Source organism: Malania oleifera, chromosome 9 (genome assembly GCF_029873635.1).
Source record: "Malania oleifera isolate guangnan ecotype guangnan chromosome 9, ASM2987363v1, whole genome shotgun sequence".
NCBI lineage: Eukaryota > Viridiplantae > Streptophyta > Magnoliopsida > Santalales > Ximeniaceae > Malania > Malania oleifera.
This window is the reverse complement of record NC_080425.1, coordinates 9,231,602-9,255,780: the sequence shown is the minus strand read 5'-3', so window position 1 is coordinate 9,255,780 and position 24,179 is coordinate 9,231,602. Positions and strand designations below refer to the sequence as shown.

Sequence of the window (24,179 nt, the reverse complement as noted above, 5' to 3'; positions counted from 1 at the left end):
ATTCACATTCTTCATAAGAGATACAACTTTTACATGGTCATTAAAGAAGCAACCAATTGTAACGTTGTCATCATGTGAAGCTGAGTATGTTGCTGTCAGGTCAACCGTTTGTCATGGTATATGGATCATGAATGTACTAAAGTATTTGAGATTTCTTCAAGATGACCCCATAGAAGTCTACATCGACAACCGATTAGCGATTGCACTTGCGAAGAATCCAGTTTTCAATGAAAGAAGAAAACATATTGATACTCAATATCATTTTATTAGGGAGCATGTCAAGAAGAAAAAAGTGGAGCTGATATATTGTAGAACGTATGATTAGATTGCTGATATTTTCACGAAGCCACTCAGGCATGATATTTTTGTATGACTAAAGACAATGCTCGGAATGACAAAGTTAGGAGAATCAAGTTTAAGGGGGGATGTTGAATATTAAACTTGAATTTTTGAGCTGCAGAAGAGAAGTTGGCAACCACCTCCACCAACTCTAGCTCACTGCTGTTGAATTGTTGAGCTAGAGTAGGCAACCAACCTCAGCCCACCTTTGTTGATTTTAATCTCCACCTACCATCCCACCAGTTGCTATGTATAACCAACCTCAACCCACCTTTGTTGATTTTAATCTCCACTTACCATCCCATCAGTTGCTATAGATATATATATATATATATATATATATATATATGAGATATGTGTGTGTGTGTGTGTGTGTGTAATTTGTATATGGTGTAGAGAGGGAGAGTAACCAGTGAGAGAAGAAACTCTATATTAGGAGAGTATTTGTAATCTTCAAATTATCATTGAAATCAATTGAGTGTTTTCTCACCGTATTCAATCACAACCAATGATTGAGCGAGTCCCCTCCACCCATCACTTTTGTGATTATTTTGAAATCTAGAAATAAGTGATAGAAGATTATTTTGCGTTTTTAAACATAATTTTTAAAAATTTCTACCATTTTAACAAAAATCTTGAAAAAATTAAAAAATAAATTAACATTTTCTTAATCCTTTAAAAAACTATAAAATAAAAAATAAAAAGAAATATTTTTCACAACAAATGGACCCCCCTTGTTGTCTGTCTAACACATTATGGGAGTTATAACCATGAATTTGGCATGCACTACATGGTTGTAAGAGATTTCTTTACCTCGCCTTCACGTACACTTGGGAGACCAAGACAAGGATCATTGCTGACTGCCCTAATGAGTGTCTGTTTTCTCTCTTTTCACTCATTTTTGTTTTTTGATTTTTTTGTTTTCATTTTGAACACTGAAAAAACATATGATGAAAGTGTTTATTTACATTGTTGATTTTATGTTTTGGTTGACTATTTTTAGTCATTTGTGAAATTGAAAATCAAATTTTATGATTTTCAGTTATTCTGACAATTTGTTGTGAAATTATTAATTGTGGTTTCTAGAGCTAATTTTTTTAGATTAAATTATTCATTTCATCCATATTTTTAATTAAAATTTAAATAAAATGATCATATGAATTTAAAATATAATTTAAATAAAATGCCAATGTTTTTTTTTTTAAAAAAAACTAAAAAATTCATTTACAGAATATTATTTTTACTGTATTTCAATTTTCATATAAAATAAGATTGATCTTGAACAATGAATTGAAATATAATTTCATATTATTGTAATTTTAATTTATATTATGCTGTATTTTTATTATTTTACTCATATTTAGTAATTATTATTTGATTCAAAAGCATTTCATTCTAACATGCATAATGCACACACCTACATGCACAAATTTGTTTGCATTGTTTGAGACATCCTAATTAATTATTAAATATGAGATTTCATATCAGAGGACATTTTCAAACCCAAGCCTTCAAACACGATTAGCAGGGGTTAGGAAAAATGATTTGATCCTTCTCCCTCCTCCCAATTTTAAAAATGTTGTACATGTAGTTAAGACCTAATAGGCGGTTGTTTGATAAAAAATTAAGCACCTTTTGAAGCCATATACCATGAAACGGACTCGTTATGCTAATTCCAATCAGAGGTGTGGGCCAATTATCTTATTTTACGAGGGGTGCCCCATGACATTAGGTTAACAATAACAACAACAACAACAACAACAATAACAATAACAAAGAAGAAAAAGAATAAGAATTCATGTATGGTAGCATAGCGTTAGGAAGTACTACATGGTAGGAATATATATTTTGTCCCATAAAGTAATGTGCCCATATGAGTCCAAGATTACTTTAACAAATATTGTTTTAAGAGGTAAAATGAAAATTTATTAATACCAACTAAGCGGAGTTCAAGCAGGGAGCTTGAAGCCAAGCACAATAGAGATCAACAAATCAAACAAAGATAGACTGAAGAACAACGAAGATAAGTAGTCGACCCAACCTATAAAAGTGTAGGGAAACAAGAAAGAGAAATAAGTAAAGAAAAAACTAACTGATTCCCTTGACAAATACTCCAAAGGCAAAGAAGCAACACTGAGGGAAGAGAAGTCACAACAATCCTTTTGGGGCAAAAGTACTATACTCTGCTCCCTTCTCTCTTTGAAAGTCAAGCACAAACCGAATTCTTCCTACTCCATATCTAACAATTAAATGTTTACTAATCCAGCACCAAAAGAAAATATTGTTCAGAGTTCTTGAGGCCATTGCTGTGGGTGAGTTGGATTCATCCCTGAAAATTATGTTTTCTCTCCTTCCATATCTCCTAAACCACTGCAGTTGGAACAACAGACATGAGATACTTCATCGAGTCCTTAAGCTTGTATCATCCCTAACTACAAAGCAAGTTAATGAAAGAGCTTGCCCATTGCAGCTTCAAAAAATAGAGAATAATGGACCAAATATTCCTGGAGTAAACAAAATGAAGAAACAAGTAATCCACACTTTCCAAGTGTTGTTTGCAAAGGAAACAAAAGGATGCAATGTGTCAGCCTCTTTTTTGCAAATTATCCCTAACCAGGACTCTATTATGAGCTGCAAGATACGTGAATGCTGACACTTTTGTCAGGATGAACTTGTTCCATATTAATTTATAATCACTCTTGCTTGCCTACCCAATCTGGAACTCTAAATAGCATTATACAAACTTGCCATTGTGTAAGTGTTACGTTTGGAAAGCTTCCAACGACAACAAACATTTTCTCTATTTGCTGCTAATTTGGTTCTCTTCAACATGGTGAGCAAGTCCTCCAACTCTACTGAATGTAAGTATGTTAATTTCAACTTAATCAATGTTATCTATTTATCACGTTGTACATCAAAATAATAATCCAAGGGCCATTCGCTTAATTCTCACCCTTCTTCAAGTAAATAGGTATGAGATTCGAATCTCATGTCAACAATAGACATGCATTTATGCTTTTATTGGTAGGGCAATTTGCTCAGATTATAATTAAACTAATATTTAGAAATTATGTATTATACATATGGAATCTCCATTAACTACAAAAAAATCTAATTAATAATTAAATTAGTACATATCTCATTCTGGTTAAAAATACTACATGCTGTGTGCAATATTATATTCTGTACCAAGAGGTGCCATATATATATATATGATATTGCACTTAAGTGGGAAAGGCAAGTCGTCATGATGTATTCCATAAATGGTTTGGTATTATAATTAATTAGGTAGCAGCTGGAGGCTGCAGAGACATGGCAGTTTTGGGATTTATGCAAAATTAAAACAAGAGGTGTAAATGCCGTGGCTAGTAGCTAGCTAGCTGGTGTGATAGCTAGATATAATTCCTCCTACGGAAATGCATGCCCAGATCGATCCACTTTACTCAGATTTCTGCACCAGAAAATGACACTGCACTGCTATCTTTAATTTACCACGCCGTCCATCTCAAAACCCTAATCTTCTTCTTCATCATCTTCTTAATTATTTTAATTGTTATCTTAACAGACCCTTTTATTCTTTTTTCTCTGAAGTTCAGAATCGTCTGAACTTGCAGTTTAGTTTCTCTTTCTTAATTTTCCCTTCTCCTAGCTTCATTCCGTTGTACTTACGATACGACACTCTTCAATTGTTCACTGATCATCACACATGCACCAATATTGAAATTTACTATCAATCCGATTAAGAAAAAAATACAAAGAAAAAGGTAATTAAGAAAGAAATTAAAAGTTCAGACGGAAAGATTGTTTTATAAAATAGTGGTACCGATCTCTTCCTCAAACAGCAGCAACCGTAAGCAATTAAGTTGCAGCAGCTTGATTGTCAGCTTCCTGATCAGCTCATTTCTTTCCTAGCCTAAGCTCAAGATCAAGCCCTTCAATGCCCAAACCCTCCCGGCAGTAATTTTTATTTTCACTGCAGTCATCATCCATGGATGCTGAGGGTTGAACTTTCCCGGACTGACCGGCTGAGGAAGGAGGCATTACCGGAAAATTACCAGGCAACACCAAGCTATTCGACAGATATTGCTGCGACTCGGAGAGTAGGGCGGGGCGAGCATCGATAGACTCGTCACATGCACCCATTCTTGTTGGCGTTATCAAGACACTGTAATTAGGGTTATAAGGCAGACGGTAGAGAAGGCATAGTCCGGTACCATCGGCACCGACTAATTCTTGTGTTGGAACGGCCAAGGAGGAGCAAGATGGAGAGACGTTGTTTAGGCCTGGCGGTTGCGGGTGGTGAAGACGAGCCCGGTCTCTGCGGTGCACATTCATGTGGCCGCCTAGGGCTTGGGCTGACCGGAATTCCCTTCTGCAAAAGGTACAAGTATAAGACCGCGGCGGCCAAGTGGTACCCATGATGCCACCCATGTCTTCTGCGAAGGCTCGCACCTCCCATGAGTCGTCGTCATCCTCCTGTTGGGCGAGATTAGGGTTCCACATATCCCCGAGCCGGGGTTTGGCCGCAGTTGGTTTAGCTGGGAGAGAACCAACTCTTGGAGATGAGTTGAGGAGAGAAGGGAGAGATCAGTGGCCATGGCGGTGCACAACATTTAATATATATGAGATGTGAGGTGTAAATTAAATGTGTAATGGAGGAAAAGGTTAATTAGATAAGGGGAGGGGCCAAGGAGGGAAGGGGGCGACCAGAAGGGGAGAAAACCCTAATATAACAAGTGCAGTATATATGCCTGCAGTATGTGTAGCTTTAAGTTATCTTAGTGGGGAAAGTGGGACTGCAAGATGGATAATATATATATCGGAATTTTGGCATTTCTGCCGCTGGTGTCATGGTGCAATGTTTATTTTTGGTTTTCTTTTTAAAATTTTTTGGGATAGTTCTCCATTTCCCTGTATGTTCTCTCTGTGCTGTGGTTTCTTCATTGGGTTACAGTGTTAAGAAGAGAGCATTTGCCAGTTGCCATCTAGTTATATATTAGGCTTAGTTTGTAATATTGAAAAGAATTAGATTAAACTTGTTGTAGAAGTTAACTATTTGTCCCCTATGTAAAAAAAAAAAGAAGAAAAGAAAAAAAAGAAGGCAGTTGGAGGAGATGTGTTGTGGAGTGTTTGGTGATAAGGGTTTATGCTAACCGAAAGCCATTCACCTATTGACGCACACCTAATAATTCATCAGGGCAAACTTTTAAGCGAGAATCAAATCCGTGACCTTGAGATTACAAAATTTACAAATTACCCTTACCACTTGATCCAACCCGACTGGGCTATAGGTAGTTCGTTGAATTTGCATGATTATGAACTTTATAATAGCTGTAGAAAGTTGAGGATAAATATATATATAGAATATGAAAATTCATTAGGAAAAGAAGTAGGGTAATAAAGTTTTGGCTTTCAAAAGCTTACATTGGGAGTTCCATTTTGGAAGTGTCGCACTCAAATTCTTGGATGTCTCCCGTTGTGCAACTCAAGTGCGGGATTTTCAATAAGGGAAAAATGAAAAAAGGAAGCTATTTAAACACTTCAAACCTTAACCCTTACGAATAATCACCCCCCACAAACATAGGTTGACACACTTATGGGGTAAAGTTTTTTTTTTTTTAGTAAGTGTAGGATTTGTTTTATCCTCTAAAAGATGCATCTTACATTTTTTTTTTTTTTGTTAGTTGGTTAGTCCATTGATGTAGTAAGGCTAGCTATATAATGGAAGCACAATGAGGAAGTTCATCCCCATTTGAAGTCTTTGTCTCCAACTAATTCCCTGTAAAATTTAAACCCAAAACCTCAAATATAAATATCCCGTATCCTTAACAATAGATTTTTGTGATGAGTTCATAAATGTTTGGATAGCTTAGTAACAATGCTTTTTATCTAAAGCTTAGCATGCGTTTTCCCTCCCTTTTTTAGGGTTTTAATTATTCATTATCTCATATTATTCCTTCAAAGTCCAAACTCAAAATCAACTTTTAAAATAGAGAGGTAGCATAAATTTGGTGCCACCTTTCTATTAAAAGAAGTCCATAACAACATTGCATTAAATATAGAAAGGCTAATTAAAATGACAATATTTTCATCATTTTTTGAAAAATATTTATAAATTAAACAGTAGATGCATACATCCACAATAACCCTTGAGCAACTTAGATCTCCCCTCCTTTCATTTCCCATCTGAGAAGAAAGGTGGAAGTAACTAGCCACTACCACCATCTCTTCCTCTTTTCCTCCTAACATAATTCAATTCCCTATTCATGAGTCACAATCCTTGTCAATTGTAGCCTTCACTATCCAGCCATGGGCATCCTTTGAATGCGATGGATATTCTTCTTATCTCTTCATAGCATTATATTTATAGATAAATAGTCTTGCAAGCCTTATTAAGGAGTTTATAAAAACATTCATCCTAAACTGATGTGGTTCGGTAATCAAGAAAATGAAGGACCACTTTCTAGTACTTCAACTAGGATAATTAAAGCAGAAAAATTGTGGCCCAAGAAACGCCATATCAATCTAGGGATGAGTTTGTTTGTTAACTCCCTAGGAAGGCTTTCTGATAAAATAAATCCCCATATTAATTGTTTTTATGAAAAGGAGGTTAATTTTTTTTTCTTTTCAATCCATAAAAATTTTGAAAAAAATAGGAAGAAATTATGGGTACAAAGTGAGGATGTCCTTTGATAATTTCAATTCAAATTTTCCAAAACGCCATGTATGAATCTTATGTGTATAGGCTATTTGAGATGAGAACATAAAAAGAGAAAAGAGAGATGATTTGAGAGATTTCTCCTAGACTTTTAGAAGGTAAAATGATAAAGAAGTTTATTTTTTTTTTATTGTCACTTATGATTATATATTGCATTTTCATCTTAGAGATATTGGAGGTAAATTCATTATCTAGTCAATATTGTCATAGTGACTTTCTAGTGACTAAAAGTTAGGTAGAATTAATATAAAAAAAATAAAAAAATAAATTTGTTGTCCTTTGCACATTGATTAAGAAGGTTATGAGTAAATGGAGATTAACTAAGCAATTGCTATGTTTTTAATTAACAAAATATATATTAAGTGGCTATTTTTAAGTCATAAAAATGCCACTCTAGTCATGGAAAGTTTCTTATTGAATATTGTAAGTCTATTCACAATACTACTAAAATTATCCTATAATCTTTCTTATGTGCGAGGAGTCCAAGGTAAAAGTGTAGGTTTTGATCAAACCTTAAAGTAATATAATAAAAGAAATTGAATTTAAAAAGATCAATGTACTTGGATATGTTGAATTTTGGAAAAGATACGGAAAAATATTTTAGGTTTCTATATCTTCCTTAATTTAATTTTTAGAATGTTTAAAATAATCAAATTACTCTATTTAAAATTATTTTTGCTAAAATATATTGTTCATGCAGAAGAGGGGGGGGGGGGGGATCAAGTCTGCATACAAATTTATTGCTTCTTAACTTTACTGAACTATCTTTTTTCTTCCACAATTGTATTTTAATGGTGGGTAGGATTGACAACCTAGCTTGATGAAGAAAAAAGTTCAACAAACTCATACAACCTTTGCACATGCATGAAAAAAAAATCATTAATTAAACAATTATGTCTTCAAAATAAAAGCTCATATACATGAAAAAAATACCAACTACACAAAGCTGGTACAATTCAATGACATTAAAAGTCATTCATCTAAATAATTGTGATATTCAAGCTACAAGCTTATAAGGCAGCATATACGGAAAAATTTCTATTATATACAGATAGTACGATTAAATATAGATGCACATAAAATGTCAAGAATAGTGTATTCATAATGGCATGATAAGCCACTCTTTTAGTGATCCCATTATTTTAGAAGGTACCTCAAACTAATGAAGGACTAAAATAAAAAAAAAATAATCCCTAATGAGTAAATACAAACTTGCTCTGAGTAAAAAATAATCATCCTCTCTTGTTCATTGTGCCGTAACAAAAGCAAAACTCAAGAAAAAAAAATTTATTAATCCTAAATTCTTTCAAATTAGTTAATAATTTTAAAACTTTTAGGTGGTAGCTTGGTCGGAAACTCTTTCAATAGACTTGACACTCCATCTTGATTTCGCACCCACTCTCAATTAATGACTTAAAATTGAATTAAAAAAATTTAAATCTATTTTAAGGTCACCTCCCATTAATTTGATATATGGGTTATTTTAAAGTTGAATTTAATTAGTACAATGTGGACTTATATACATCCTATACATCAGAATTGATAAACTTTAACATAGAATATAACTAATAGATAAATTTTAAAATAAATTCCATGTTAAAGTTTTTAAAGGTCATGGAATGATGGCAATAAAACATTTTTAGTTTGATTTGGTAGGGTTTAAACTTTAAACCCAAGCGTTGAAGAGTCTCAATCAAAAGTCAAAACAAATCAACGGACGGCATCGCTACCGGAGAGAAGAGAGAAACCTCAACAGAGATAGCAACCTCCCGATTCTAGCTCTTCCTCTCCTCCAGTCCACAACCATGGCTGCTGCATCATCACCAGCTTCGTATGCTCTTACTTCAAACCCTTTCACCTCTGCCAATAGACCCTCCTCCTGCTGTATATCTTCTCTGAAGTTGCCCAACACCTGTTCGACCATTTTCCCCTTCAAACCTCTCACCTCCACACCCCCCGGAGCTCCACCTCCACAACCTCTCACCACCATTCGTGGCTACACCACGACCCACGCCGCCGGGGCGGCGGCTGCTGCCCCCACCGCCACTACTTTCCACGGTCTTTGCTATGTTGTTGGCGACAACATTGATACCGATCAAATCATCCCCGCGGAGTATCTGACCCTCGTTCCTTCTAAACCCGACGAGTACAAAAAGCTCGGATCCTACGCTCTCATTGGTCTTCCCTCCACGTACTCCACGCGCCTCGTCGAGCCTGGCGAATTCAAATCCAAGTACTCTATCGTTATCGCTGGCGACAATTTTGGGTGCGGCTCTTCGCGAGAGCATGCGCCAGTTGCGCTGGGCGCTTCTGGGATCGCTGCGGTTGTGGCCGAGTCCTATGCTCGGATATTTTTCCGCAACTCCGTGGCAACCGGAGAGGTTTACCCATTGGAATCCGAGGTTAGGATTTGCGAGGAGTGTAGGACTGGAGACGTGGTTACCATTGAGCTTGGTGATAGCCGTTTGATTAATCATACAACTGGAAAGGAATATAAGTTGAAGCCAATTGGTGATGCGGGGCCTGTAATTGAAGCTGGTGGGATTTTTGCCTACGCGAGGAAGACTGGGATGATTCCCTCCGTATCTGCTTGAAACAGAGGTATTGATGTGGGACATTGTTCTTACTGCAAACCCCATTTGTTTGGCTTGATCATTTTAGCTTTTGTGATTTGTGGACCATTCTGTTGTTTTATTTATCGCTGTTATTTTCTAATTTTCTTATGAGCAAAAAAAAAACAATGTTACTAAAGAAGGGCTTTGAGTGGTGCCAACTCATGTACCAAAAGAAGCTCATGGGCAGGAATCAATAAGGTTCAGGATATGACACTATTTCCTGCATACAAAAATTTGCACTCCTTTTAATCTTGAAAAAAAATTTACACTCTTATTGATTTACTTTTAAATATTGTACAGGAGTTTTTCGTTTGCCCTGAAAGCCTTCCTATTTCTTTTGATGACTCACCCCAAAAATTGGTAAAGAGAGTCAGCTTAGTAATTTTTGTTTTTTCTTCTTTAAAATAATTACGCTCTTGAACCGCATATATTTGTGGACTATTTACATGTTTAAATTGTTATTTATTATTTGCTTGTTTAAAATGATTTCTACATTCTGTGCTAATGCATATTGTGTTGTGATGAAATTTTAACAATGTGGGCATTTCTGCTGGTACATCCTTCAATGTGGTTCAAGTCCAAGATAATGCTTCTATAGAAATCATAATCTTTATTGGTACCAAACCATTTGGCATGAAGTGAGAATTGACTATATAAAACAATGTTTTAAAAGGTTCAATTGAGGTTCGCCTCAAGGCAAGGCATGCTTAAAACGCCTTGAGGTTCAATCTAAAATACCAAATTCCAAAAAGGCTAACGCATTACATGCTGAGGCTTATGCATTTTTTTTTACAAAAAGCACGCTTTTTGCGTCTTTTTAGTTGGGGCTTACGCATTTTGGGTGTGTGATTCTCAAGTTAGAATTGGTTATAAACTTTTAACTACATGTTTGTACAAAAGAAATGTCATAATATGAGTTTATTTCTAAAATTATTGAACCTCAATCTTTCCAAAATAATTGAGAGTTGTCTCTTGCATCATGAAAATAGTTTGAACTTTGTAATGGTATAGCTATCTCTTGTCATGATTTATGTCATGTATTCAAGCTAGCAATTTTTGAATAGCCAACAAGTATTTTGCGAAGTAAATCTAATTTTTCTTTTCTATATTACATTTGTGATTTTCTTAATTTTTACTTTATTTTTAATATATATGATTTATTTAACAAATTTTTATCTTAAAAAATAAATTCTCAAAAGGCTTAGCCCCAACGCCTAAAGGCTTACGCCTGGCCTTTTGAGGGTTAAAATGCTTCACCTTACGCCTTCGCCTTTTAAAACATTGATATAAAATGATATTGCCTTTGAGCATGATGCTTCTTGATTCTAAAATATTTTTTTATGCCTATCATTAAATGACCATGGGTTGGTTCGGGCTCATTTGGTAGGGTTGGTTCTGTGTTATTAAAAGAAAAGAAGTCTTCCCATAAGCTATTCACTAATGCTTAATATTTTACTAGGTGGAGTTAACAATCTTGTGGGTATGATCTTTATGGAGGTTCATCTTCTGTCCCATTTTTGGAGTCCAGGACTCCAGGGTGTGGGGAAAGTTTCTGCAGCTTGTCATCTATACAAGTCATTGGAGAATGATCTCTTTGTTTTCTTCTTCTTCTTCTTCTTCTTCTTCTTCTTATTAGTAATTATTATTATTATTACTATTATTATTATTATTATTATTATTATTGTTATTTGGTTTTACGATAAATATTTTGAGGATAGAATGGGACATAAATTTTGAGAGGCAAGAATATTTAGTGGATGTGGTTTGGAGAGTGTTTTTATGTAATGTGTTTGTTTGTGTACAATATCCAAGAAGTTTCTAGGAATCCAACTTGTTTTGATTCAAAACTAGACCTTGGCTCTTTTTTGTTTGATTCAAAGCTCTTTTGTTTCTCTCTTGGGGTATGTGTATTGCGTTTTCATATTAAAGTTTCTTATATCAACCAAATTATTAAAAATTGTCTATATATGTTGAAATACAATACAAATTAAGTGATTGTGCTTGATAGAGTACAGGGTGAACATCCTTGTGGTTGTTTTCTGTTTTTGTTTATTTGTTTGTTTGTTAGTTAGTTTTTTTTGGTTTTAATTTTATTTATTTATTTATATATTTTTATGTCTTTTGTTGAAGGAACCGGACAATGGGGTTCATTTGAGTGAAAAACCATGTAGATGAGGTAGACAAGGATGCAAGGGTATTATTACTCTATTATTGTAATTGGATCATAAGACTATAAGGAGGTTGTGGCGGCATGGAGGTTTCTACTTCAAGGATATTTTACTAGGAAGAAAAGGAGATGAAAGATTTTGAGGGAGAGCATATGGAGTGTAGTCTTGTTATCGATAAAGACTTATGTTTCAAGTTTGTGTATGGAGAAGGATCATGGATGTTCAAATGTTTAATCTTAGTCTTAAATTTCCACAAAATGTCGAAAATTCCTTTGAAATTTCTTCTTTCTATCACCCTTGAAATTAGAAAGGCAATTACAATCAATTTGCTCCTTGTAAAATTTCTGTAGAAATGTTGAAAAATTATATAAAATGTATTAAAAGCTTAAAATTTTGGAGATATTATATTGAAGTTTTAGAAAATCTTTTTGAAAATCAAAATTTCCTTGAAATTGAAATTTGAGATTCAGATTTCAAAATTCTAAATCTATCATAGTAATTTTTTTTTTTAATATTTTGAAATTAAAGATTTTCACAAGAAGGATGTGAACACTAACTTTCATATTTTTGAAATTTCAAGCAAAATTAATAAATTGGGCCTCTCTCTCTCTCTCTCTCTCTCCATTGGGCTTACTACAAAGTGATGATGCTCCATCGTTATCCCGTCTGGGGATGGTGTATCATGTTGATAGAAAGAAATTATCTCTATTAAAGCAAGTCTATACCGAAGGGAAATCCTTTGTTCGGAGGCTAGAGAAACTTTGAGAGGAGTCATTTGTGAATATTTGTGAGAAGAATCTGATTCAGAATCGGTGGGTGAAAATGCCATTGCCGGCTATTTGGTGGATTCTTCAAAATGTGATCTTGATATGGGTTCACTTGAGTAGCTTTGTTCGTAGGGAAAAGTTTGTTTGATTGAGTTTTTGGTGACAAATAGATCAACTTGAGTTGCAAAGTTCTAGAAGCGGGTATGGGTTTGAGTCGTTTGACTTCCAGTGGCAAGGGGTATTCAATTTTCATCTTCAGCGTCTGCAGGGGCCTAGCTAGAGAATTTTTGTGGATGGATTATAAGGGTTTTTAGGGCAGCAGGGGTCAAGCATCCCAAAATCGAAGGAAATTTAACCTAAATGTTGGAGATGTTCTAATGGGTTCATTTAATTTGAGGAAGGAGGATATTTTTTGTTCTCTGCTTCATGTGGTGAAAAAATGGCTTCTCCTAGGGATCAGTTTCCCAAAAGCCTGCAGTGGAGATTAGCATGTGTTTAGATGCCATGATGGATAGAAAGGTGGAGGTGGTGGTGCTGGAGAATTTAGGGTTAGCTAGTCTGCAAGGGAGAAGGGAGCAGAAAGGTTGGGCAGACTCAGATTTGGGTGGGCTCCTGGTAACAAGTGATGGGCCGTATGGGGCCTGGTTATTAGAAGATGTACCATGTGTATGGGTGATTCTGGACATGGCTGTGTACCAAATTCTAACTTAAATGCACCAGATGGAAGGGGCTTAAGGGAGTTAGGCCAGATTTTAGGCTTTCTGGGTCAATCGCAGCAAAACAATAAATCAAATTCTCTAAGAGAAGTTCTTTGGCGACTGGAGAAGGTATTAGTTCTTTTTCACAAACAGACAATAGAACTGCAGGTTTCTGTAGGCAAGGGTTGGTAAAGACAGGAGTGGCTCAGGTAAACTAAATTCTGGGAGTACAGCTGCTGTCTCTACTTAGAGAGTGAGAAATGTGCTAATGATGAGAGACTGGCCCATGTGCATCCTTAGGTACGTATTGATTGGGGTAGGGAGGTGGAGGCTCAGATAATTGGTGGGGATGATGTTTTGGCTAATCTTGGAGCTGTGGGGGATCAGCGTAGTGTTGAGGATAATAGCTGTCACAACTCACAAGGCTAGGGGCAGCAAGGTTTATTCTCGGCGAGCAGTAAGGCAGATGGATGTAATGATCAAAAGACGGATTTTGCTGAAAAGAGTAAGGAGAAAAAAATATTGGTGTTGGAGGATGAAAGTGATGTTGCCAGTTACTGGTGAGTTTGCATGTGATGACGGTTTGTTATTGGATAAATTTTGGGAACAGTATGCCGGGGGGGGGGGGGGATCTATCATATGTGCCACCATCTCTGATGGAGGGTTTGGAAGGTGTTCCTATTTTTGAGGAAGATGGATTGGGTAAAGAGCAGCAATGTTCAGATGGGATTTCGCCTATTCTTTTTGAGGAATATAATGAAAAGGATGCAAAAGCACAACAAGTATTGGATAAGATAGGATTACAGATGTCTGGTCCTAGAGGAAATGAAATTCGCCTGGATGGTGGCACTAGGAAGATGAAGAAAAGCCAGCGAATTAATATACTCGTAATGTTTGCTGAATTGCGATGATAGAGGTTTAAGAAAGAGTTCGCTTAATTAGATTCTGTTAGTTCCTCTTTTTCCTTTTCCTTTTCCTTTTCCTTTTTTTCTTTTCCTTCTTTTTTTTTCGCTGTTTGTCTCTTTTTTGAGGATGTCTTGTCTGCTTCTACATTGTAATTTTCTTTATTCTTCTTCCTTAATATAATTCTTTTTCCATCAAAAAATTTTTTTATGCAAAATTGAGCTTAGCTATTACAAATTAGCTATGATATTTTATTTGACCTTTTATGCCTGAATTACTTGTTTTTTTTAAAACTAATATTTAACTGATCTATGAATATTATTATTTGTTAATTGAATATATTAAATATGAATTGTTGTTTTACGGTTATTGCACCTTATACACCGCATAGCTGCTATTGATGTATTTTATTTACAATATTTTAGTTCAAAATTTTCCTTTATTATTTATATTAATAGTTTTTGAATTGAAAAATCCATGCTGAATTAATTTCAATAATTTTTACAATCGAAATTGAAATTGACTTTGACACCAAACTTTCCATAAATTTGAAACCTTGAAATTTTAGTTGGTATCAAAACTTTAAATCATGTATTCAATTAGTTCCTCGTAAACAAGTAACATTGTGAAGTTGTCTCGTGAACTTTTGGGGGAGTAGGTTCACGTTGGATGTCACTCAAGCTAAATATATGTTGGATTTATCCATAAAAAAAGAGTATTTACCAACTTATATATTTAGGTCTCATTATTATTATTATTATTATTATTATTATTTATTTATTTATTTATTTTAATATTTATGTCATTTACATTCGGTTTGGGTTGGGTCAGATGGGTTACACACTCAATCGTAACCTGGCCCATATCTTTGGATGATACATAAATTGGACCCACTAGGCAACTCACATGCAGTTCGAAACTGTTTCTTCAGGTTGGGTTGGTTCAGTTTGGATGCGTTGGACGGATCTTTGAAGAGACCAGTGTAAGGTGTATAATATAAATGCTGCAGCCGCTAATCTTGTCCTAGATCAGTTATAGGATTTGCAAACATGGATAGGAAAAAAATTGAAATGTTAATGGTGTGTTGTTCATGGCCAGTGGCCTTAGAATGTTATTTATAGCTCTCAAAACCCTGAAATTAAGCCTAAAATTGACCATTCTAGATAACTAATAAAATCCTAACATTAAGCCATCCAGATAAGTCATAAACTCGTACAATTAAGCCTTTTAGAGAAGCCTTAAAATTGAGCCTCCCCATTAAGTTAAAATCCTTTGACAATACTAACGTATATGGTAACCTGCCAAGACTGAATTTTGACTATGAAAATCTTTAAAATACCTAAAAATCAGCAAATAAAATGCCTATAAATATGGCTACGAAAATTACAATAAAATCAATAACAATCAATATATTTGATTTGTCGCCATATTGTGTCCTACTCCCATACTAACCCCTCTACTTAAAGAAAAAAATGTTCTTGCGTTTATTGGCTGAATATCGAATCTTTTGCTCCACTAGGAAAGGTTTTTAGAATATTTGACAAGTGTTTTTTATTTTCCCCATTTTGTTGTAAAACATATATGCATCTTGAATATTTGGAGGAAATTGCGTATGATCGTGTAAATCTAGTGGGACTCAAGGCTTGGTTTGTTGTTGTTGTGCATCTTGAATGTTCTTCCAATCAATCTTTAAACCACTTAGTGAGGGGGGTTCCTCCTCATGGGATTTCCACTTCTTCAGGAATCTCAATGAAAGAGAGGCGATGAGCTCACTACCCTACTTTCCTTGTTGGACAATCATCATCTTCCTTCCAAGGAGGATGAGAGAGTGGGGGAGTGGTTCTTTGGGTATGTTCCCTTAGAAATCATTTTTCTCACATGTCTTGAAACCCCCATGCCCATCCCCTAATATTTTCCATTGGAGACGCATCCTTTGGAGGGCTAAGGTTCTTAGGAAGATTTGGATCTTTGTCTCTTGGATCTGATTAACACACATGATCTGCTTGAGAGAAGAAGGCATTACAAGGCTCTAGGTCTTGACATGTAAATCACAGAATTGCTCATCTCTTTGTGCATTGCTGGGCGGCAGCACAGCTTTGGAACACTCTTTCTTATGCAGGGGAAGAGTGGGTTGTGACGACCTGTTTAATTTTCACATTTTTATTTTATTTTATATAATCAATATTATAATTCTTAGCTCAGCAGATCATAATACACCTGGACCCATGGGAACTAGGGATAAATCAGAACACAACGTGGAAGCCTAAGCAGCATGAAACATATAATCATGGTATTATAAATACAAAACATCCATCTCATTACACAAATACCAGAGTCACTACTTTCACTGTAATCCAATATATACATCCAGAAAATAAAATCTGGCGACATTTCCCACAAAAACCTAACTGTCCCTACAAAACTTACCCTTCAGAAAGGGCGGGTAACTGCTTTAAATCAGCGGGGCTTTTCCCGCTCTCCTATCTGGGGCTTCTGAAAAGTTTATAAAATTTAGGGGTGAGACACCTCTCACTAAGGGAAATAAACTAATACTAGTGTGTGACAACATGAGTATTCCGTGTCATACACAACATATCAATAACTGTTTTGTCAAATCTGGGAAAAACATACATATATCAAATCGTGGCAGAACATACTGCATTTCATAACCATATCTCATCTCATAAAGTATAATACAAAAACATTCCTGATAGGTTAGCTGACTGTTGTCATGTATTACTCCCACATGATTGGGTTGTGTGGCCCGAAGGCGGGACCTGACAATGGTTGGTCGACCAATGCCAAGTCAAACATACAGTCTGTAAGTCCGATGGGTCTGCCTGACTTGGTCCGTACACCAAGGGCGAGCACACACACTTCTTAATAACCATATCGATCATTCAATCTCACACCACTCCATACAGCGGCGTTAACACAAATATCATGATCACGAAGACTATGGACACATAGTAACGGTACCGCGCAAGTGTTAGCCTAGACCAAACCAATCAGGTTCTGATATCATATAATATATACTAAAATTATGATACAGAGACATCTCATATCATTTATTTTCACATCAATCATATCATTTGCATATATACGTATATCATAAAAATCATTGGCCCGTACGCCGGCAAACCATAGCACAACCCATACACTGGCAAATCACATCATAGCACAGTCCGTACGCCGGCAAATCACATCATAGCACGGCCCGTACGCCGGCAAACATATCATAGCACAGCCCGTACATTGGCAAATCACATCATAGCACGGCCCGTACGTCGACAAACATATCATAACACAGCCCGTACGTTGACAAATATATACATATATATATATATATAAATCCTGGCCCGTACGCCGTTTTTTCCCAATTATAAAAATCCATCTCATAATCCAATTCTGGAAAACAGTATATCACAAAATTTTATACTTATGCCACACTGAACAGATTTTTCACGTATTCAACATATCATCATTTAAACAGCATTTTCTCAAATATAAATTATATATATATATATAAATAAACATATTTACTTTCCAGAAGTCAATTACTATATATATATATATATATATATATATATATATATATATACATTTTCTCAAAAAGAACTAGTTTAGTTTATCCTCTTACCTGGCTACCGAGAAAGCCCCCAAAATAATCTAGTCTAACTCCCGTAGGATTTCCTGATCAATACCCTGAAAGTGAAAACCCCTAGTATTAAATTTCAGTATTTTCATGCGCACAACATTTCTTATAACTACCCTGAGGCCAAATTTGGCTTAAAAAGCCTTATCTCAACTTTAGGATGATTCCCAACTTGCTTTCTTCCACGATCCGCTCCGGTAGATTTGGAGAGAACTTCCCCAAGAGCGTCGTGGTGGCTTCAAACCTTCGATCTGGCGCAAATCCGGCCCAAAATCGAAGAGAGAGAGAGAGAGAAAACCGAAGAGGAGAGAGAGAGAGGGAAAACTTAGCTTCTTTAGGAAGTCAAAATCCGGATTTTTATATTTATAGAATAGGGGAATTCGTCGACGAGCCACGTTATTTGTCGACGTATTCTTCAATAATCTCGTCGACGAAATTCAGTCTTCGTTGACGAAATTCAGTCAGCTCAAATTCCCTCTCGGTATTTCTTCGTCGACGAGTCCCTGTATTTGTTGATGAATTCTCTTATACCATCGTTGACGAGTCCTCTGTATTCGTCGACGAATTCTCTTATACCATCGTCGACGAGTCCCCTGTATTTGTAGACGAATTCTCTTATATCTTCGTCGACGAGCCCCCTGTATTCGTCGACGAGGAGCTGAGAATTCCTCGGGATTTTTTTCCTTTCCAAAATGCAATGTCGTCAACTTCCTCATTTTGTTTCTAGTTTCCATTCCCCTTTCTTTTATTATTTAAATACTGTTACTCTTCGGGTTGTTACATGGGTGGTGCTGCGGAATGTGGGAGAGCTGTTACTGGTAAAGTATAGGGGCTTTGGCAAAAATTAAAATGGTAGAGCATTTTGGAGTGTGGCAGTTTTGCCATTCTTTGGACATTGTGGATTGAGAGGAATGGTAAAATTTTCAAGGGTGGCACAACCTGCTTAAAGGCCCATGACTTTTATGGCATAGAATGATCTTCCTTGCCTCCTTTTGGGTCGCATTCTCTTGGGTTTTTTTTTTGGGGTTTATCACTTTCGGATCTCAGAAGAGATTGGAAGGCAGCACTTTTGTAATTTAAATGCCTGTATTTTTTTTGTTCTTTGGTTCTTTGCTAAAGACTTCTTGTCCTATAAGCCTTGTGCTCTATTTTTTGGATATTAATAAATTGTCTTCTTTTCGAAAAGAAAAGATCTTCAAGCTATTTTGGAAGTTTGTATTTTAGTCGGAACATTACCTTGGATAGTCTCTTGATCCGTTACACTAGGACATGCTTTACATCTACATAGAATGCTGGACTCAAGATGGTTAAGAATGCCGACTTTCCCTTAGCTTGGTCGCCTTGGAGTGAGCAGGACTAATCAGAGGGCTAAATGTTATTCTCGTCTGGCCCTTTATGAATTGATAGAGATTATCCTTACCCTTGTGTGTAGCATTCAAGTCAAACTGCCATAGCCTATCCAATATATTAGCATGCATCCATGTCTACGAGATCACACAAAACCTCATCTCGATACGACCCAATGTAAAAATGGATTTATTAGTTGCAATTTTTTTGACACCGCCTTTGGACACAATATTCTTGTTGCTTCTACTATCTATGATGACATCATAGATTTCAACTTGATTTTACTTCGAGTCCAAAATATGTTGTGGCACGAGGGTCTTCCATCTCCTCCAATTTGGGGTACGCTAACATCAATTTTCTAACTACGAAGGAATAAGATTCTACTAACTCATCCCACATTGTTCGGATTGATATGCAGTCTCGGCTGTTTACCTTCACACTTAGTGTCATCCTTTTGGTCAGGTAGTTCATGCTCCAAAATCATTGACCTGCCTCTCAATCTCTTCCTCTTTGTTTGGGCACTTGTCGAATCAAAGCCCGAAACTTGACAACGAACAACTTATGAGGTAATGGCTTCACATAAGGATTTCCCAATGCTTCTTTCCATTTGGATGGGCCCTAGGCCTATTACCATTTCCTTCTCAATTCCCACTAATAGATGGTTTAGGTTGGGCCTTTGCATGTTGTTTTCCTTTGTTGGTTGCTGTGATTATACCATGAGTTGACTCAGAAATCGTCATAAATTGGGTTCGTGATGGAGGCGTCTCCAACTACCTGTCTACCTTCAAAGTCAATTTTACGCTTTCTCTAATGTCGAGAGACTATGTGGGGAAACTTGATCTTGTGTTACTAGATGGAGACCATTCACATGCCTCATAACATATTGCAGTGATGTGATCAAGAAGCCGAACCATGGTAGACACTTGTTAGAGACTAATTAAGAGGAATTGGATCAAGGGATTGTTGTGTTTAATTGATTTGTTTTATTATGTGTGTTTAGTTTGGGATTATGTGTATTTGGGGTTTTTTTTGTAATATTTGTGTCTTTTAGGGGTTCATTTGTAATTTCATGTATTTCTGGGGGTTGGTTTGTAATTCTTGTAATTTAGACTTCTTATAAATAGGGTGTGAAAAGCCATGTAAGAGTTATTTTTTGATGAATTTGAATTGAGAATTGAGTGTGTTCTTTCCCCAATTGTATCCCCTTCTTCCTCTCTTATTCTTCCTTCTTGTTCTTCCCTCCCCTTCTCTCCTATATATATATATTCTTTTATAATTTCTCCCTTGGCAGCAATTTGGTGATGCTGTCCTGCATCACTTGGCCATCCAGATGCTTGGACTCTTTCCCTTTGATGCCAAAAACTTACAGGCCTAGGATTAGCACCCAAAGGCACACACTTAAATAAGTTAAATGTCACTTTACAATACCTTAGCTAACCATAGAAGCCTGCTCCAAATATCTATTGGAGCTAAGATTAATAGCAGCAACCACTCTTCCCTAAATTTACTTTTAAACAAAAAATCCACTAAAAAATTTGAAGTATTGGAATAACATTCGAAAAAGACTGTATGATCACTTGAGAGAAGTCTATCATCTGCATATGGGAAATGAGACACTAATACCTCTTCATTACGCATCCAAACCCTCACTTAAACCTTCTGTCCACACAGCCCTATCTAACAATCCACTCAAGACGTTGACAACAATAACATACAAGAAAGGAGATGGCAGAACTCTTTGCCTAACGCCCTTTGAAGCCCTAAAATGCCACTTAGGTTCTCTATTAATAATGACTGAAAAGGTTGCATTAGACAAGCAGCCCCTCATCCAAGTCCACCACCTCTCCGCATAACTAATTTTTATCGAAGAAGTTATCCAAAAAATTTGTGCATACTTGATCATAAGCTTTTCCAAAATCAAGTTTAAAGATGAGCCATTTGCTGGTGAACATCCTCCACTACTTCATTAGCTGCTAGGATGGTGTCCACAATCTATATACCCTCTAAAAGGGGATTTTGGGCCTAGGATGTATCTCCTACCATAAAAGGCAACCTATATGCAAAAACCTTAGTAGAGATCCTGTACACACTGTTTACTTTTTTGAGTGGTCGAAATTTATGATCTTAATACATGGACTCTTCTTAGGCACCGAAATGATGAAAGTAGACCTATTTTCTTTATTCTTCTCAAAACCCCATTAAAATAGAACTCTTCAAAAATCTTCTACAAGTTCACGCTAATCACATCCCAACAATCCTAAAAGAAAGCCACACAACAGCCCTCGCCTCATTCTTCACAACAACCAAATCGCATGGACTCTAGAAATGAGATTCCACTCCAAACTTTGAGCCCTACAACCCTCCTCAGTAAGAAGGTTATAAAAAAAAAATTGTAGTCTCACTAGCGATTAGACAAGAATCAAAAGTGACCTTGCTGTCCTCAACTCCGGTACACAATCATGTTTTTCCTTGTCTGAGCACATATGAAAATTTTCTTGAATTGTAATGGCTCTCTCTAACCCATTTAAAAATTTCCTTTTGGCTTTGCCAAGGCTTGATACATACATTGTTAGCCCACAACCTAACAACTTAAGTTTTTAGGTAAAGTGGTAATCTACCATGGTATCATATTTGGTTACTAGGAGGTCCTAGGTTCTAGTCTTGTTGCCTGCGTTTATTATGTGGTGTCTTCAAAATTTTTTGTATTCCTTGTAATGGGTGTTATCTATTGTGCGTTTATCTCTCCATGTGCTATCAGGCTGCATGTGCAGGGGGATTGTTAAGGCTTGATATACATTGTTAGCCCACAACCTAATCGCTTAAGCTTTTAGGTAAAGTGGTAATCTGAAAGCCTCCAATCCCTCACTTCCCAAAAGATCACTTCTTCTAATTCATTTTTCACGAATTCCCAAAAGATCACTTAAGCTTAGCCACCTTACTATCCAAAAGGCCCTCTTCTTTCTCTTTTCTATCCAAATAATCAAGCTTGCCTAAAATGCTAGCCTTCTTAGCCCTAATATCCCCAAAAATTTCAAAATTCCACTTCTTCAAAACGTCTTCAAGATCCTTGAGCTTTTTCATGAACCTAATTCCTTACCAACCCCTTTCAGAATCCTCAGTTCAAGTTTTCTTTACCAAAAAGTAAAAAGAATGATGATCAAGGCACATGTTTTCAAGTTGAAAAGGAGTAAGACCCCACTGAACCTTGCTAGACTTTGATTGGACTTTATTTGTTGATCACATTGTACAGTTTTATAATTGCAATATGTGTGATTTAATTCATGTTCTCCTTCCCCTGATATTATTAGGTTATTTAACATTGTTTTTAAAATATTCTTTTATGCAGGGTTAGTGCTACTTCCTTTTGGTGGAGTTCGCTGAAAAGATATTTTGATGGTGAAGTTTGTGGCTATTTTTCTTCCAGTTCTGTGCGAATGAGAAGTTCCTTACGACCAGTGCTATATAAGAACCAATAGTTTCTCATGCTTTGCATAATAAAAATGCAAGTCATTTCATCACATCTTTGTTTGTTTTGTAATAGAACTTGTAGTTAGAATTTTACCATTGCTTTTGTGATCTATCATGCTGCTGTAACTTTTGATAATTTAAGATCATTAGAGAGATAATGCGTACATCTAATATTATCATTATCTCTGGTTTTCTAATAAGTGGTCGTGGTCTTCGATGTGCATCCTGTGTAAGCAGCTATTCGATGGACTAATGAATTAATTATACTCTACAAAAAACCAAGATATCTCAATTGTTCAGTGCATTCGAGTGATCCATCCAGTACTAACAACATGCTTATTTTGCAAGAATGGCTATTCTATTCCAAGTCTATTCTGAATAGAATTAGAACAGCATGGTTTTCTGAATTTGTTGCTATTAGTTCTTTTGTCTTTTTTCCTCTTTTTCTTTCTTTCTTTCTTTCTTTCTTTCTTTTGGGTGTTTTTTTTTCTTCTCTTTTTGAGGATTTCTTGTCATGTCTATGGTTGTAATCACTTTATTCTTCTTCCTTAATACATTTTCTTTTACTATCCAAAGAAAAAAAGAAATAGCTATTACAGCATTTGGTTACATTTTGAGGGTGGAATAACTATTTTAGATTGGGTACTCTTCCTGTCAACCTTGGAATACATATTCCCCACACAAGAGGTGGAAATGCTCATTCAGAACTCGCCCAGAATAGATTAAAAATACTATACCAGTAATATCTCACTTAATACTTAATTTCAAACATTTAATGCATATCCCTTAATCTGAATCGTGGGTAGAAAACTCTCCTTTTTCTCTCCTCTCTTTGATCAGTCCTGATGCTTGAGATCTCCATTTGCTTTCTTTGACCTGTCCATCTGTCCGTGGCCATGTGGCGTCAGTCTTGATCGCAGTCGGTGTGTGTCTCTCTCCCAGTTTAGAATTATGAACCTTGATAGATAAATTAATTTTTGTTTTTATATATCCGTTGATTCCTCTTACTGATTTCTTGTTACTATTATGATAAATTTAAGATCAGCTCTCTCTCTCTCTCTCTCTACAAACTCACACTTCTAGTCTTGTTTGGCTCTAGTTTCATAGATATGGCTTTAGAGCTTGATCCTAAAGCAGTTAGTGTGGCAACTATTTATTCTATAAAGGGCACATGACTTGCTTAAAGTGTCAAGCTGATATTGTTAATTTGTTGTATGGATATGACTTTGTGGGTTTCTAGCATGCAACAAATAATAGAAGTAGATGAAATAGCCCAGCGAAAAAATAAAATAAAATAAAATTAAGGTTGAAAAAATGCTCAGAAATTGCATTGATTGTATTAGAAAGTTCATAATATTTGCAGTTTGGTTGCTTTTCCATTGATTACTTGGTTTCTTATAGGGTTTTACTATGCATGTGCTTTTCTTAAAATGTAGAAAAGTAATCTGATGCTGTTTATGTCTTTGACTTATTATTGTTGGAAAATGGCACATAATTTTAA

The 24,179-nt window shown here is 35.8% G+C and overlaps 2 protein-coding genes across 4 annotated transcripts; one reads left to right on the top strand and one right to left on the bottom strand.

Annotated features, from left to right (window-relative positions):
* Nucleotides 1–4,049: 4,049 nt before the first annotated feature.
* On the bottom strand, nucleotides 4,050–4,937 carry LOC131164354 (zinc finger protein 10-like). Its single transcript, XM_058121482.1, is given in 2 exon segments — nucleotides 4,050–4,844; nucleotides 4,847–4,937. Coding segments are annotated over 2 exon segments (699 nt in total). The 3' UTR covers nucleotides 4,050–4,236.
* Nucleotides 4,938–8,608: 3,671 nt separating this feature from the next.
* LOC131163932 (3-isopropylmalate dehydratase small subunit 1-like) lies at nucleotides 8,609–22,878 on the top strand. 3 transcript variants are annotated; one of them, XR_009139181.1, is made up of 3 exons: nucleotides 8,694–9,658; nucleotides 9,973–10,032; nucleotides 22,557–22,878. XR_009139181.1 is itself a non-coding variant. In XM_058120775.1 (2 exons), exon 1 carries the CDS (start codon nucleotides 8,863–8,865, stop codon nucleotides 9,649–9,651), a length of 789 nt encoding a protein of 262 aa, XP_057976758.1. In that variant the 5' UTR covers nucleotides 8,609–8,862; the 3' UTR covers nucleotides 9,652–9,658; nucleotides 22,557–22,878. The 3 variants fall into 3 exon arrangements, 1 of the variants encoding a protein (XP_057976758.1); XR_009139182.1 differs by having other exon boundaries at nucleotides 8,694–9,870; XM_058120775.1 differs by lacking the exon at nucleotides 9,973–10,032 and having other exon boundaries at nucleotides 8,609–9,658.
* The last annotated feature ends 1,301 nt before the right edge of the window (nucleotides 22,879–24,179 follow it).

Coding starts and splice junctions, on each gene's coding strand:
- LOC131163932 (XM_058120775.1), top strand. CDS start 8,863: ATGGCTGCTGCATCATCACCAGCTTCGTATGCTCTTACTTCAAACCCT.